The sequence below is a fragment of the Bacillus rossius genome, chromosome 1, assembly GCF_032445375.1.
Source record: "Bacillus rossius redtenbacheri isolate Brsri chromosome 1, Brsri_v3, whole genome shotgun sequence".
Lineage (NCBI taxonomy): Eukaryota > Metazoa > Arthropoda > Insecta > Phasmatodea > Bacillidae > Bacillus > Bacillus rossius.
Window position 1 is genome coordinate 340,271,534 of NC_086330.1, and position 14,711 is coordinate 340,286,244.

General features: G+C 38.5%; 1 protein-coding gene across 6 annotated transcripts in view; it reads left to right on the plus strand.

The window, feature by feature from the left end:
• The window catches only part of LOC134528122 (glutamine--fructose-6-phosphate aminotransferase [isomerizing] 1-like), a 113,006-nt gene that overhangs the window by 59,845 nt on the left and 38,450 nt on the right, over positions 1-14,711 (plus strand). For all 6 annotated transcript variants that reach the window (XM_063361417.1, XM_063361418.1, XM_063361419.1 and 3 more), the window contains exons 2-3: positions 11,778-11,975; positions 14,030-14,176. In XM_063361417.1, the coding sequence (XP_063217487.1) occupies positions 11,778-11,975; positions 14,030-14,176 (345 nt within the window). The remainder of the gene's footprint in view (positions 1-11,777; positions 11,976-14,029; positions 14,177-14,711) is intronic.

The following is a 14,711-nucleotide window of genomic DNA, read 5'->3' on the forward strand; positions in this document are numbered from 1 at the left end:
AGATCTGACTCGTTTAGAAGGCTGACCATCCCTGGAAGAGTTTTTTTTTCTTTCCTGCCTTGTTTCGCACGACCTTGGCTCGCTCGGCGAAATCCCGTTAAACCGGAATGTACGTAACTCTGTTGCTTGGAGCGGACGAGTACCAACTTGGGAGAGTTTTCTGCGCACCGCTGTTTGAAAACAACGCGTGTCTCCGTTCAGACATGGCAGTTTTCTGTGTCAACTTCTGTGAAATTGCTCGTTGCTTAAGGCCCTGTCACACCGTCCAAATTTCGTCTCCAACTATGTTTGACAATAGTTTTGGAAGGGAAATATTGGGATAAAAATGGTCTCCAGTATTCTCGACCAAATAAAGTTGTACAGATAAATTCAAATATGTTTTTAATCATGTCAAACTTTCGAAGTTAAATTTTCGGACTAAGCTATCTTAAACTTTTTCGATTTTAATCTCGTTTTGAAATTTAAGTGATTCAACACAGTGCTGGGTAAAAATTTTGAACTTGTGATTTTTGTGCATTTATTAACTTTTTTACCTCTATAAACTTAACTCGTATCAAAACGCGTTACGTAATAAATATAAGTGTTCTGTGATTTTTGGAAGTTATAGACACATAATTTTCTTTGTGCATGTAAAACTGTTTTGCATAAGACATTCATACTATCATTGTTTTAGTTATTTAGCATTTATAACTTCTTTAATAGCTCATGTATTTTTGGCCATTTTAAAGATTCATGTGACGGAAACGGACCCCATTTCCGTTCTATATGCAATATATTTTATGGAAACTCAAGTCATCCAACTCGTCAAACAAACGTGTATGTGTTCGTGACGTTTTTGGTCATAACCCGTTAAAATTAATTTACGTCGAAATTTTTTTACTGTGAAAGGGCGTTTAGATAAATGCTTTTATTTTTTTGCCTTCTAAAAAGCCGTTCACCAACTTTCAAAACAATATGCGTTGCCTCTTTCTATAAAGAATTAACCTCCCCCCACTCCATGCCGATGTTCTTCTTGCACGATTTTATATTAGGCGTGGAGTTTAATATCTTTATAGCGTTTGTTTGGCGTGTGTTTAATTGTATGCATGTCCCTGAAAGTTTGCAGCATTTGTGTCCCTTTGTATAAATTTGGCACACGGGCCTAGTGTATGCTATATTTAATAGTGTAGTGTAGTGCAAGCCAAATTTAAACGTTCGATCGGCTAACGTGTGATGTAGTCTCGTGTTGGTGAACATCATTTGAGGCTTGTTAAGTGTTCTATAGTGCCAGGGACATCGGAAAAAATGGGGGGGGGGGGGGGGGGGATCCCCGGTTGGGTTTTTTTTTAAAAATTATGGTGTAGTTTTCCCTAATAGCGGGGTTGAAAATTAAAAACTATTTATGATATAATTGATTGGGGAAACCCTTATACGTTATGTGATACGTGCAGATCGTGTTTACAGTTATGACCACGGTAACAGTCTTTGTGGTACGCGCGCGCAACATGCAACAAAAATTGACGGGATGAAAAAAAGGCTACATACAAATAAAAATTATGTATGTGCTTTTAAATCATATACTTTAGTGAATGATATCGAATACACATACATATAATTAAATGTATTTATTTACTGTGAATATTGGTAAGTAAAATGTAGATTTATATAAGCAAGGTTATGTTCTGGTATGTATAATTTATTTGCATTACAAATTATTACAATTATAATTAATAAAATTAATAAATTAAACATTCAGCATGTTTATTGATTTTAATTATTATCTAATATAAATTTATCTCAATTATTTTACTAAATTAAATAATTCATATTATACACGTGTTTATATTAAAATTGAAAACTTGAGTATTTATTTCAGTTTTAAAAATTGTATTGACTGTATACCGTACCAACAGTATTTATTATTTTATTTATGTTGATTATTTGCATGCAAAATTAAAGTTAAGTTTTTTATTACTCCGAGTAAGTATGACTTATAATGCGCGTACATAAGCACACGCTCCCTTTTTTTTTTTACCTCTGGCGTTTAAAAATTTGTTTGATTGGTTGTTGGTAGAGACCGGAAAAATTCGCGGGTTCAATGACCTCCAGGATAGACTCCCAATATCCTCTAGACACTCGGGCAAAAGCCAACTGTTCATTGGCTGTTGACTTGTGAGTCGTCTCGACCGGGTGGCCCGTGATTCGACACTTCTATGAGTTAGGGTCTCTAATTGGCCCTCAGTCCTCCAGATTAACATAATAATTATTTGAATTTTAGCATAACACTAAATGAACCCGCGAATTTTTTAGGTCTCTAGTTGGTGGGGTCGGGGGGGGGGGGGGGACAATATTTTTTTTCCCGGGACTTTCCCCGAACGTCGCGCTGCCATTGGTAAACGCCGCGGGTCGCCCGCCCTCTTGTGGATCTTAGCGGGGAGGAGGGAGGGTTATCGCCGTGGCTCCGGAGCAGCGCCGCGAGCAGGAGCTAGCTTCTTCCCGGCCCTGACCCCCAGAGGCTGGCGGCTCGCTGGACCACGTCCGCGATCCAGCGGCGCCTTTTCATCCCCCCCCCCCCTTTTCTTTCTCTCCGCGTCGGTACACTCGCACGCGTCGTAGCTAGAGACCGGAAAAATTCGCGAATTCATTTCGCGATAGGCTAAAATACAAATAGTTATACCTCAGTGCTGCCTCTGCTATTGGCTCGCAGCTCAACCTGGATGACTCTGGTCCAATGAGAAACACCCAACCAAAGTTTTATCGAATCACAGGCTGCTACGTTGGGACGTCTCACAAGACAGCAGCCAATGAGTGGGTGGCATTTGACCGAGTGTACGTAGAACTATGGAGTTTTCATCCTGGAGGTCATTTAACCCGCGAATTTTTCCTGTCCCTAGTCGTAACTTATTGCGGCAATTGCCCGAATGGCGGCACGCCTAGGACAGCGGATCCCAATTTTTTTTTTTTTTTTTCGGCCAGGGTACCCTATGATCAACTTTTCTTTTTGGAGGAACCCCAACTCCTTCGATTTTGACAATAATTGTGTCATTCGTGCTGACTCACGGAACCCCTGTGACCCTGCCACGGAACCCCAGGGTTCCGCGGAACACCTCTTGGGAACCGCTGGCCCAGACAATCTCACAATAAAGAGTTATCATCAGGTAAGATGTCGTGTATCGGCCGGCTTTGTTTGCATGCATGCAGGCGCTGTTACAAAGCTAATATGTCCTCACAGTAATGTTTAAATTTAATGGCGATCCTCCGTAATTTTTTTTTTTTTTAATATTTATAAACGCTATTTTAAGAGGTTTTTCTTTTTGGCGATTGTTCCTTTTTCCTTATTGCGTATCCAGTTGTATTTTAACATAAAATATTAAAATAAAGATTTGTATGTGTTTGTGTGATGCAAGCTGTATATTTACCCAAATATATTTGATTTTGAAAATATGTATAAAACTTTGAGGAACATTGTTCCCGGGAGCAATTGTTCAGTGTAACTTTTCCAATCGTAATTTAACGTAAATTATTATTGAAATAAAATAAGCAGTTGAATCTGTTTGTGATGCGAAACTGCACCACAGTCATAATATTTTTTTATTATTTTGAATATATAAGTGGGTAGGGGAAACGGGAATACCCCGATAAAACCCACGGCATCGCTCATTGCAGAAAACCCCGACAGAGTTTCGCTCGTTATTAATTTTCATCACCAACGCGCACGAACAAAGTAACGGGTTTCAGTGATTTTATTTGTACCCGAAGCCGGGTTTATATACTACTTAATTGCCTTGTCTGATATTTTCACCCTCATTGGTAGAGACCTGCAAAACTCGCTAGTTCAGTGACCTCCAGGATAGACTCTACTACACTCTACACACAATAAATGCCACCTGTTCATTGGCTGCTGACTTGTGAGTCGTCTCGACCGAGTGTCTGTGATTCGACACTTCTTTGAGCGAGGGTCTCTAATTGGCCCTCATTACTCCAGATTAACAGTGAACCAGTGGTAGAAGCAGCGCTAAGGTATAATTATTTGAATTGTATGTAGCATATCACGAAATGAATCCGCTAATTTTGCAGGTCTCTACTCATTGGTAAATAAATACCCTGAGATGATAATTTATGGTGCAAACGTTTTGCGCCAGTATAGTCTGCAAGCCACTGTAATGGCATTGCACTGTTAGGATTGAAATATATACTTCTTACATGACGTATTTATTTCGCAGCTAATCACGGAGGTTCTGTATTGCAGTAAGCGTTTCCTCATTGGCTGAATTAAATGCGGAACGATCTTCCTTAGCCGAAAAGAGCCCAGAATAAAATACTGGTTTCAAATGTGAACAGTAATTACAAAGTATATGTGGTATTTATAGAGATGATTCATCTATAAATATAAATACCACGTATTCTTTGGGTGAAAATAAATACAAATAAGTTTATAAAAGGGCAGCGTGGAATATATACATTATCCTTTAAGCATATCTCTTTGTGTACGTTGCCCGTATCTATGATATCAATGCATATGCTCTTTCTCGTACTCATTTCTCTTTTGTCTGAACTGTCCAGGAGTCCCGTGAGATAAGGCTTTTTCACAGCTAGGCAATCGTTTTCTCCTGAGGAATTTTATATCAGATTTTTTCGGCTACGACATGTTGAACTGGGTTGTGCTGTGGGCAGACACGTAATCCAGGAGAAAGTGTCTGGAACCGTGGAACAGTTTCATAATATACCTGCCACCGACTTGCCCCGCCACATTTCATTGGTGTTCCGGTATCGAAGAGTAGCTAGCGCGCGGGTGTTGGAGACGGGTTGTGGGAGTATAGGCATGCGTCGTTCTGGAATTGTTCAGTTTTCAAGCATTCTGTTTAATATTTTCTTACTGAGGGTGGCTGCAGTCCCCCCCCCCCTTTTTTTTTACCCCCTTACGACCCTTTTCATTTTTAGTTTCCTCGTTTGTCTTGTGAACAAAATATGGAAACGAATAGGAAAAGGAAGGATTAATTTTTTTCCCCCATGTACTTTAAAGTGCTGGTTAGTGCCTTTCGATTTCAGTTGAATTTTCATGATTTCGTACTTGAAACTTCAAAGGTTTTACTGCCTCAAATAGTAATTGTAGTTTTTTTTTTTTTTGCGTGTTTTAAACTAACCCGAGTATACTTTATCAAGGGAAAAAATTTACCAATATTTCTTAATAAATCATTTTTCAAAGTTTCCGGGGTAGGGCCATAATAACTCTCAAAAATATTGGTACCCCGTTTAAAGTAAATGGCCCAGGGCATATCACTGTCCTTTGATGTAGGCTCTTTTTAAACATTTTTCCTAGCGATTGAAATGGAAATATAAGATAAAAATGAGTTTTGAAGAAATTTTAACCAACAGGTTAATCTGTGTCGCTGTGTGAGAAGACAGTTCCCGTTTTCAGGCTTGTGTCTTTGATGCTGATTAGTGGAGCCAACGTCGCCACAGATGTTAGCCTCAGTATTTCGTTTCTGCGCTCCGTCTGTGTATTTTCTCTACGGCTCCAGGCCTATGACAAGAGTCGTTGGGACTAATATTCTCTGACCCTCCAATCAGTCCCCGAACATACTCGAAGTTAGACGCTCGCGCGGGCAACGTCGCATTCGGAATATCAAAACAAAAAAAAAGTGATTTTGCGAGATTTTATTTATTGTAACGATTTTAGAATATTTTAAATGTTTCTTTCATGTTGCGATCACTTAGACGAGCGAAAACATACCCTCCCGGAGAAAAAAAAAACTCTTTTTGCGCTAATTTGGTATATAACACATAACTTAATTTTTACAGCAGCTAAAATGTATGTGTATATATATGAAGGAATACAAACGAGGATTATTCGGGCGTCTGACTAGGGATCGGTGAATAGTTAAGTTTACCGCGATGTGGTTTTGAGGCATGTGGCGGAAGGTCATTGAAAGCAAGCTCTAACTCAAGCTCATACAGAAAGGAGAAGGGAGTGTTTAGGAATCCAGAATTTGACCTCTTCATATGAGTTGGAATAGTGTCCATGGGTTCATAATAAAAAAATACCGAAAGTAAAAAACATGTACTAAAATTTTTTTGAACACTAGTGTGTGGATGTTAGTTGAAATTTTTCTTTAACTCAGAGCCTTGCTAATTTATATTAATCCGCTTCTTAAATGGAAAAGGGGGGGGGGCAGCTCCTCTCTCCCGGTTACGCCCATGGTTGAAATTACATCTTGAGCAAGACTAAAAAAAATCAGTCCTCTCTACAAACAAAACCCGACCACATGCTGGGCGTGGTCTGAGACAGCGGAATAAGGTTGTGTTGGGGGGAGGGGGGAAGCCGGCAGCGCGTTGCTTGGAGGGCGCGTCGGCGCAACCGCGGAAGAACCTTCGACGCCGACGGAAGCCTCGTTATAGTTCGCCGACGCCGTGGCGTTCACGCTGTCCTTCCCTCCCTCCCTCCCTCCTTGTCTGGAGGTTACTGTCGCCTCTAAGGCCGGGGTTTGGAAACCACGCAGGAAGCTCAAGACTCAGTAAAAAAGTAAAATAGCGACGTTTTTTTTTTTAAATACCCGATTTTAAACTACGCGAGACGCGAAAACGCAGTGCAGTCTTCGGCCAGCTTTCAACTTCATGATTCGCCTTGCCGCCGCCGATTCATCATATTGCCATCCGGGGCAGTAAGCGTGGGCGAGGCCAGAAAACCGAAGTTTTTTATAACTCGCTGAGTGCATAGTAATTCAGGTTCACCCCACACTGGTGAAGAATCATTTGAATCGACGGCGGGGGTGCGTGTCTTGTTGGATAGGTTTGGCGTTTCCGCCTTCCGTATATGAAGTTCAGTTTTTGCAAAGAACTTTGAAGACTCGGACGCTATTTGTATAGAAGTCTACAATAATTTTTTTTTATTATATGCATTAAGTTTTCAATTTTTTTTTCTCAGTGGAAGCAATCGAGACTATTAAAGCAAATTATTATTTCACACGTTTTCGTAGTACAGAAATATTAATTATTAAAAATAAGCCCGTCGAATAATTTTTTTCCCTGCTGTTTTACAGTGATAGAAAACTACGGTAGTTTATATAACACGCAGAGAGATCGCAAGACATCACCAATTCTATAACTTGAAACTGTAAAACTAAAGAGAGAGAGAAAAAAAATTAACTGTGCAATAGTTTGATTAGTAAAAAACGAATGTGTGTGATAAAAATAAAATCGTAGCCTGCTGTACACATTTTGCCAGCATCTTTTAAAGTTTCCAGGGCACTTCACTTAACATAGGGTTGGTGACTTCTTGTGTCTTTCGTGCTTTTTCAGTTTAATGTCGCGTCCTTGCTTTTTTTTTAAACCTGGCCTAAGATAAGACAATTTTCTCCAACCAGAATCGTGGTTTATGTAGTTAAATTGTTTCATTCCCCGAGATTTTTAATATAATATACGTGTATTTTTCTATTTGTTAAATTAATTTCCTGTATAACATGGTATAGATTACATTTTCCTAAACGATTTTACCTTGTAGCTGTCAAAATATTCACTTTTTTCGAGAATGTTTGAAAGCTAGGTTAAAATCAAATTTACTTCTCTGGAAGAAATTCCAACCAAATCATGACGTGACCATTAGAATTGACTTATAAACAAACAAAAAAAAAAGTTTCAGATATTTACTCCATTATTTTCTTCTTCCTGGTGCATCACAAAAACGTTAACAATGCAACTTTAGCAACTTATTGCGCGAAAATAATGCAACTCATTAATGTATTCTTTTATTTGGAGAAAGTTACCATAAAAAAAACTGTGGTTTTTATTAACTACATATAAAGACCTAAAAAATAGATGTACCCCTTAAGTTTACAGTTCACACATGCTAGGGTTTTAGGAGAGGGTTTTTTTAATCGGTATGGAACCTACCATCTCGTGGTATATTTAACCAACAGGCGTGCCTCCACATTCCTTCACGCACTTGGGGGAACTGACCAGCTATTCGCTGGCTGCCTCTTCTGTCAGAAGTCAGTGTTCACTTGTCGGCAGAGCCACAACTAGAGGGAGGGGGCAGAAGGGGCTTGTGCCGCCCCCCCCCCCCCCCGGGGGGGGGGGGGGTTGCTAAACTGGCAGAGTAGTTTCCACTACGGATATTTACTTGAATATCATAGTGTTTGAACAAAAAAAAAGTTGGAGGGCAGATGAACGGAATTATTTGTATTGAAAGATACGTACTTGTAAGTATATTCAAATATTTAAAAAAAAATGGCAAATTTTTGCGCACTATCTAACTTGCGATGTATTAAAAATTAAATGACTGCAAATAAATTTATTTATTTACCATGTAAGTTGACTCTCAAATATATATATTTGGAATCGTGTATTGTAATTAATATGTGGTTACGATATGAGGTGTTGTCGGGAAATGTTTTGTTTTGGTTTGTGAGTTCTTGTCGCGGGTGGAAACTAGTGTAGTTTACCTCGACCAGAGTCCATGCAGAGTATTTCATATCATCTTCCGACCATTATTATTCGAGAAAGAAACGTGAACCTGATTCTAAGTCCTTCTTGCTGGTCAAATGATATGCGATCTATAAATGAGAGACTACATAAATTACGCAAGACGTATAAACGTAACGCAAGTATCGGTCAACTTTCAACTTTATGCGGTTCGGCTTTTGTTTCCGCCTTCTATATTCAACGTAAAGTCGGAAACTTCAAAAGTTGGAGACGTAATATGTAACGACATATATTAATATTATTTAATACATGAAACACATAAGTCAAGTTTGTATGAAAGACTTGCTTACAGCTAACACGTGTGCAAACCAGCATTAAAAATATGCATTTCTTGCAGCCTACTCTTAAGGATTGCAATAAAGCTCTCTGTAACCTTATACAGCTAAGTTGCGGTAATTTTCTTATGTCTTAACTATTTTTTTTTATTTAAATTTTTTAACGGTGGGATACGGACCCCTCGGATATCCCCTCCTCCCCTTTATGTCTCTGCCCGTAAGTGCTTGCAAAGAATCTGCACCGGGTGTTTCATACCTATAAAGTATTCCGAAAACACGCGTTTTTGTACGTTTTCACTTTTTTTTAAATTAAGTTTGAAAACGAAATACCGAAACGCATTCGTCTTCAGCCTATTTTAAAATGATTTTCGTAAACGGTAAACGGACCCCACTCTGATATCTTGATTTTTTTTTTAATTCGCTTGGTTTTTGACGTGGCAACGTCTAATAAATCGATGAATGCCGGCTGCACGCACGAAAAAGTGTCCCGTTACGCACATTGTCCCGTTACGCTCATTGTACGCTCTCTTCCACTCGAATGGAACAACCATCGATTTGACTTTTCGAGGCACATTAAACTTGAAACACTCCCATTCTTTTCCTACTTTTCCTATCATCGTCCTATCCTTAACAGAATAACACGGATTGGAAGAAGTTAAGTAGCAAACATGTATAAAAGTTATAGTAAAATAATCTCTTCGTTAAAGTAATAAACATATTTGAATTAATGAGTGCAAATAAAAGTAAATTTATCAATTAAATTGTAGATTTCATTTCACTCCTTCTTTGTATCCATACAAAATAGTGATAATTCAATAAAAATGATTCAATTTTATTCATAAAAGTATGCAATCATTTCATCAATGTTTTGTTATGACGTTGTCACGTTAAACTATCGTCCGTAAACCGACTTTACATACAACCAATTTTTTTTTTATTCGCTTGGTTATTTTCTCTTTCGTCTGAACTCTGCACACCGTGTGTGTGTGTGTGTGCCCGGTGTGAGCTGTGACGCGCGCGAAGTTCACATGGGCCGAGCCAACACCGCTCGGGTCGGCAGGAGGAGGCGAGGTGGTTCGCCTTGGAGTCCCGGCGTCGCGCGGCGCGAGTAGCGGTCCGCAAGGTCGCGGGGCGCCGCCGGCGACATTTCAGTACTGTTACACCCGGCTCTCGCCGCTTTCCCGCTTTCCCCGCGGTGGCATTTAGCCGCGCCGCGCCGCGCCCCGCTCCGCCTCCTTGTGTACACTCTGTACTGCGCGGCGCGACGCAACTCGGAGCAGACGTCGCTTGGAAATGCCATCAGTCAGAGCGATCAAAACTTGCAAAAAAACACATACACTTAGGAACACACTAGTCCAGCCACATAATATTACAACTGTCAGAACTTAAGAAAAATCTTCTTGTGTTCTTCAAAGTTGCGTGCTTATAACTTGATGTAAGCTTTTGGACATACGCCATTCTAAGCACATGTATGTCTGTAGAAGAAAACAAAACAAAAATAAGACAAAAACACAAATTAAGAAAAACATTGCTGTTGTCAGGATATAAACAGCACACACTACTCCACAACAGGAATATGGTCAACAAACAAAGAAAAACAAAGAAAAGTGGACTAACAGAACGAAAAAAAAAAACCACAAATGATGACAGCACAAAAATACCGAACCCAATCCTGACAACAGCAATTTTTTGCTTAATTTGTGTTTTTGTCATTTGTGTTTTTTGTAGTTTTCTTCTACAGACATGCATTTGCTTAGCAATGGTGTATGTCCGAAAGCTTATATCAAGTCGTGCTTATAAGTTGCGTGCTTTAAAGTTGCGTGCTTCAAAGTTGCAAGTTCTTGGTTGCCTCATAAGTTCTTGACATGTTAATGGCCTCATGCTTCATCTATTTTTTTTATCACTTCAGAAGTGAACCTGCGTTCAGTCTCAACCACTAGCATGACTCATTTTATAACCACCATGTTTATGCTAGACTAAAATGTCCCATCATCATGAAGATCTGTGCATAACTGTGCTACATAACTTTTAGGTAAAACTCTTTATTACAGTAGTGATTACATACATCATTCCTGAAGAGATTTTTTTTAAATCTGTTCTTGTCCAGTAGCCAAATGTAGTAAAAGTTTACTGTTACAAGAGAGCTGCCTTTTTCTTACACTACCACTTCAGAACATTTAGTTATGCAATGTGTGCAAAAAGCTCCAGACATTTGTGAATATGTAACAGTCTATCCTAATTACAATACAGTCATATTGCTATATTTGTAATGAAGAATAATTTAAAACATTTTTCTGCTATGCACCCTTAAGTGTATACTTCTGAAATTCAAAGGAAGAAAACTAATGTTATTGTGTTCATAATCAACCAAGATAATGTGTACTTTGCTCTTTTAGATGTGTGATGTGGATGTTAACTTAAATCAGACATGTGCTAAGGTATGTCATCATAAGTATACTTATTTTGCATATGTAGCACCTCGTTTTGAAGTACACTCACATTATAATGCTATTTAACTTGCTTGTAACATGCGCTTTCTAATTTTGGGGAGGGTGTATGATCAAAGTATTTTGGGTGTTATAAAATACCTCCCAGTAAAATGGAGAGTGGAAAATTTCAAAAAAATTATGTATGTAGTTCCTTAATGCATTTCCGACGTGATGGAAAGTAATTATCAAAACATTGATATCATCTAATTTTTGAGAGTAATAAAGTTGTTAAAAAAGACAGTTGCACTAAAAAAATTGTATTATAATACATCATTTAAAAATAAGAACCAATTTCAGAGTACAGGTGCAGATAGAGTAGATTATTTAGTTTTAACTGTACATTTTTTTAGAAGTTTATGAGGGAGTGGGGGGCAAGCGATAGTGGTATTAATCCCTCCCCTATGACCACCACTGATCTTTACTACTAAGTATAACTTGCAAATTGTAATATAGTACCTAATTATGGAGAATTGTTTTTATTTGTCGTGGTTTGTCATGCGTATTTGGTGTTTGTGGAAGCAGGGCTGATGGATGGAATTTGCTTGTGCTGCAGGAATCTTTGCGTACCTGAATTACCTGACTCCCAAGTCTCGCCGAGAGATCCTCGAGCTGCTCGTGAACGGCCTCAAGCGGCTGGAGTACCGCGGCTACGACTCCGCCGGCGTGGCTCTCGACACGCCCGACGGCAAGGACATAGCCATCGTCAAGAAGAGCGGCAAGGTGAAGGCTTTGCAGGACGAGATCGTCTCCAGTGAGTATGCGGCGTGCTGGGGGAGAGACATGCCCCCATTTACATTATTTACTGCCACTCAGGAGCGTAGCCAGGGGGGGGGGGGAGTTTAGGGGTTCAAACCCCCCTCCCCCTTTAGCACCAAATCTTCAATTAATTTCTTATTCATCACTCAAACAAATTTCATATTAAAATTAATAAAATTTTTACCATTACAATATTTAAATTTAAGCACCGAAAACTGCTAAAATAGCACTATTTTACACCTTAAAATCCAAATTTTCCCGGGGGAGGACCCCCGGACCCCCCCCTTTGATACGGGGGGGGGGGGGGGGGGGGCATGCTTTTCAACACCCCCCCCATACAAAAATCCTGGCTACACCACTGCGTGCCACTCCACACGTGTGTACACAATTAAGTCTGCGGGTTCATACGCCTCCTTAACACCCTTAAAATATCCTCAATAAAGACTGAGAGCATGCAAGTAATGAAAATAAATGTGAGTATTTGAAAGCTTTTTTTTTTTTTTTCCCTGACATGGCAGCAAACAATGCTTCACACATGTGGGGTACCATTGGCAAATTTTGGGCCATGTGACTAGATTTTATGTATGTATATAGTTTTTAATTTGTTTTTTCTTATTTTATATCCCATCTTTAAACTAAAAATGTGTGTTTTGCTGTCTTAATTTGGACTCTTTAAGTAAATAAAATTAGTGATAGTATTAACATTTGGGTTAAGAAAACTTCAGATACACTATGCTTGGGTTAGATATGTGTTCAGAGATAATTCTGAACAATAGGGGCTTATCTGTAAGAAATGACTTGACTAACAAATAATTTTTTTGTGCCTTAACTGTTTAACGTTGTCAATTTCTTGAGGTATTTGGTGATATTACAAATAGTTTTCTACTTCTTGATAGTGGCGAAAGCGATAAAATTAATGGGTCCTTAAAAACTTGGTTCTTGATGACACATGAGTTTGTGTCTATTTTCCATGGGTTGCTGCCACATTTAACCTTCCATCTGTATTGCATGCGATTTGGGCATTTGAATTTTATAAGGTTGCTAAATTAGTTGTCTTTCAATGCATGTCAAAATTACCCATTATCCAATGAGAATACAGTTCAAATGTGTAATGGTATCCATTATAGTCTCCAAATAATATGCAGTGATAGAAAGTTTGGAAGGATATTGCATTAAATTACCAACTCATCACTTTTTTTAGCTAAACTGTTATATAGGTATATTAAAAGTATTATTTATTTTTTTATTTTTTAAGTTATAAGTAAAAAAAACTTATTTTAATTTTTTTGTAATAATTATTAATAAAATAGAACACTAAGGATAAATTAAATTTTTTAGTTTTTCATTTGTTTTTGTGAAGTAGAGTTACTCAATTTTATTATTAAAGCATCATTTACTATTTAATTTTTACACATTTTACATAAGTATTTTTTGCAGCTACACTGGTATACTGTGTTCTAGGTTTTCTTAAATGCACTGTAATGAAATAAGTAAGGTATCGAACTGGTAGAACACAGTATATTTACTTGCATTCTGTTGAACCTTGGTTTAAGTCCTGATTTGGCATTCCTGATTAAGGTATTCCATGGTTTCATAAAATAACTCAAGAATACTTTAATGATTCTTGAATAAAAGCAATGCCATTATTTTAATGTTGCCTGTCTTCATTTCTAATGATCTTGCTGTCAATCTGTGATGATCATGATGGTGGTGGGTAGATTGGCCGGGCCATTAGCATTGAGAGATGATTCTGTAGTGGTTAGCTAATGTCTTCTGCAGTTTTGTAGTGAAGGGTCATAACAAAACCCAAGTCCTGTACCCAGGGAAGAAATCCGTGAAGAAGTCCCTCACGCGGTCATGAATCGAACTCGTGACACTTTTGCTAATTGGCCAAAAGCTCTAACCACTAATTTGACAGTTCGGAACGGAGATATGTATAGCTGTGTAAATAAAACTTCATGGTTCCTTGGTATGTGAAGTGAACATGTTTGGGATCAGCGTTGCGAGACATGTCGCGTAACACCTTCTCGCACCACACACATTTTCCAGAGGGCGAATCGCTGCAGATTGACCTGAGCACCGACTGCCACGTGGGCATTGCTCACACCCGTTGGGCCACCCACGGTGTTCCAAGCGAGGTCAACTCCCATCCGCAGCGGTCTGATGTCGGCCATTCGTTTGTCGTCGTGCACAACGGTAACTGACTTGAATTATTCTTGAAAAGTACAGGTACCACCACTACGTAGCACAATATCTATTTTAAGAAATTACAATTATCAGTCGTATGATATAATTGGAGACTAAGAAATCATTAAATTTGCCATGGACAAAAAGTAAATTACATCTAATCTATTACTGGTAAATGTTTTTGTTCTCTAAATGTTTTTTAATGGAATGCATGTAAGAAATAAGCATATAGGTCATAAATTAATGTGTGCCTTAACATATTTTCTTGTTATTATTTGGCTAATTTTATTTTCCTCCATACCATAGTTGAGTTTCTCAAAGAAAAAAATTAATTAAGTGCTAGTTGAATTCTCGCATTTAGGGTGAATCCATAATCTGTGAATTTTTTGGGAAACAAGCACTACTTTGTGAAATGCTGCCTGCTCTTCAAGGCTTACCTATATGAAAGATGAATTCGTAATGTTAAGGCAAGTGTTACGTGATATAATGGTGATATACAGAGCACAACTTACAAATTCCATTTTGTAGTAAGAGAAGTAGTGTT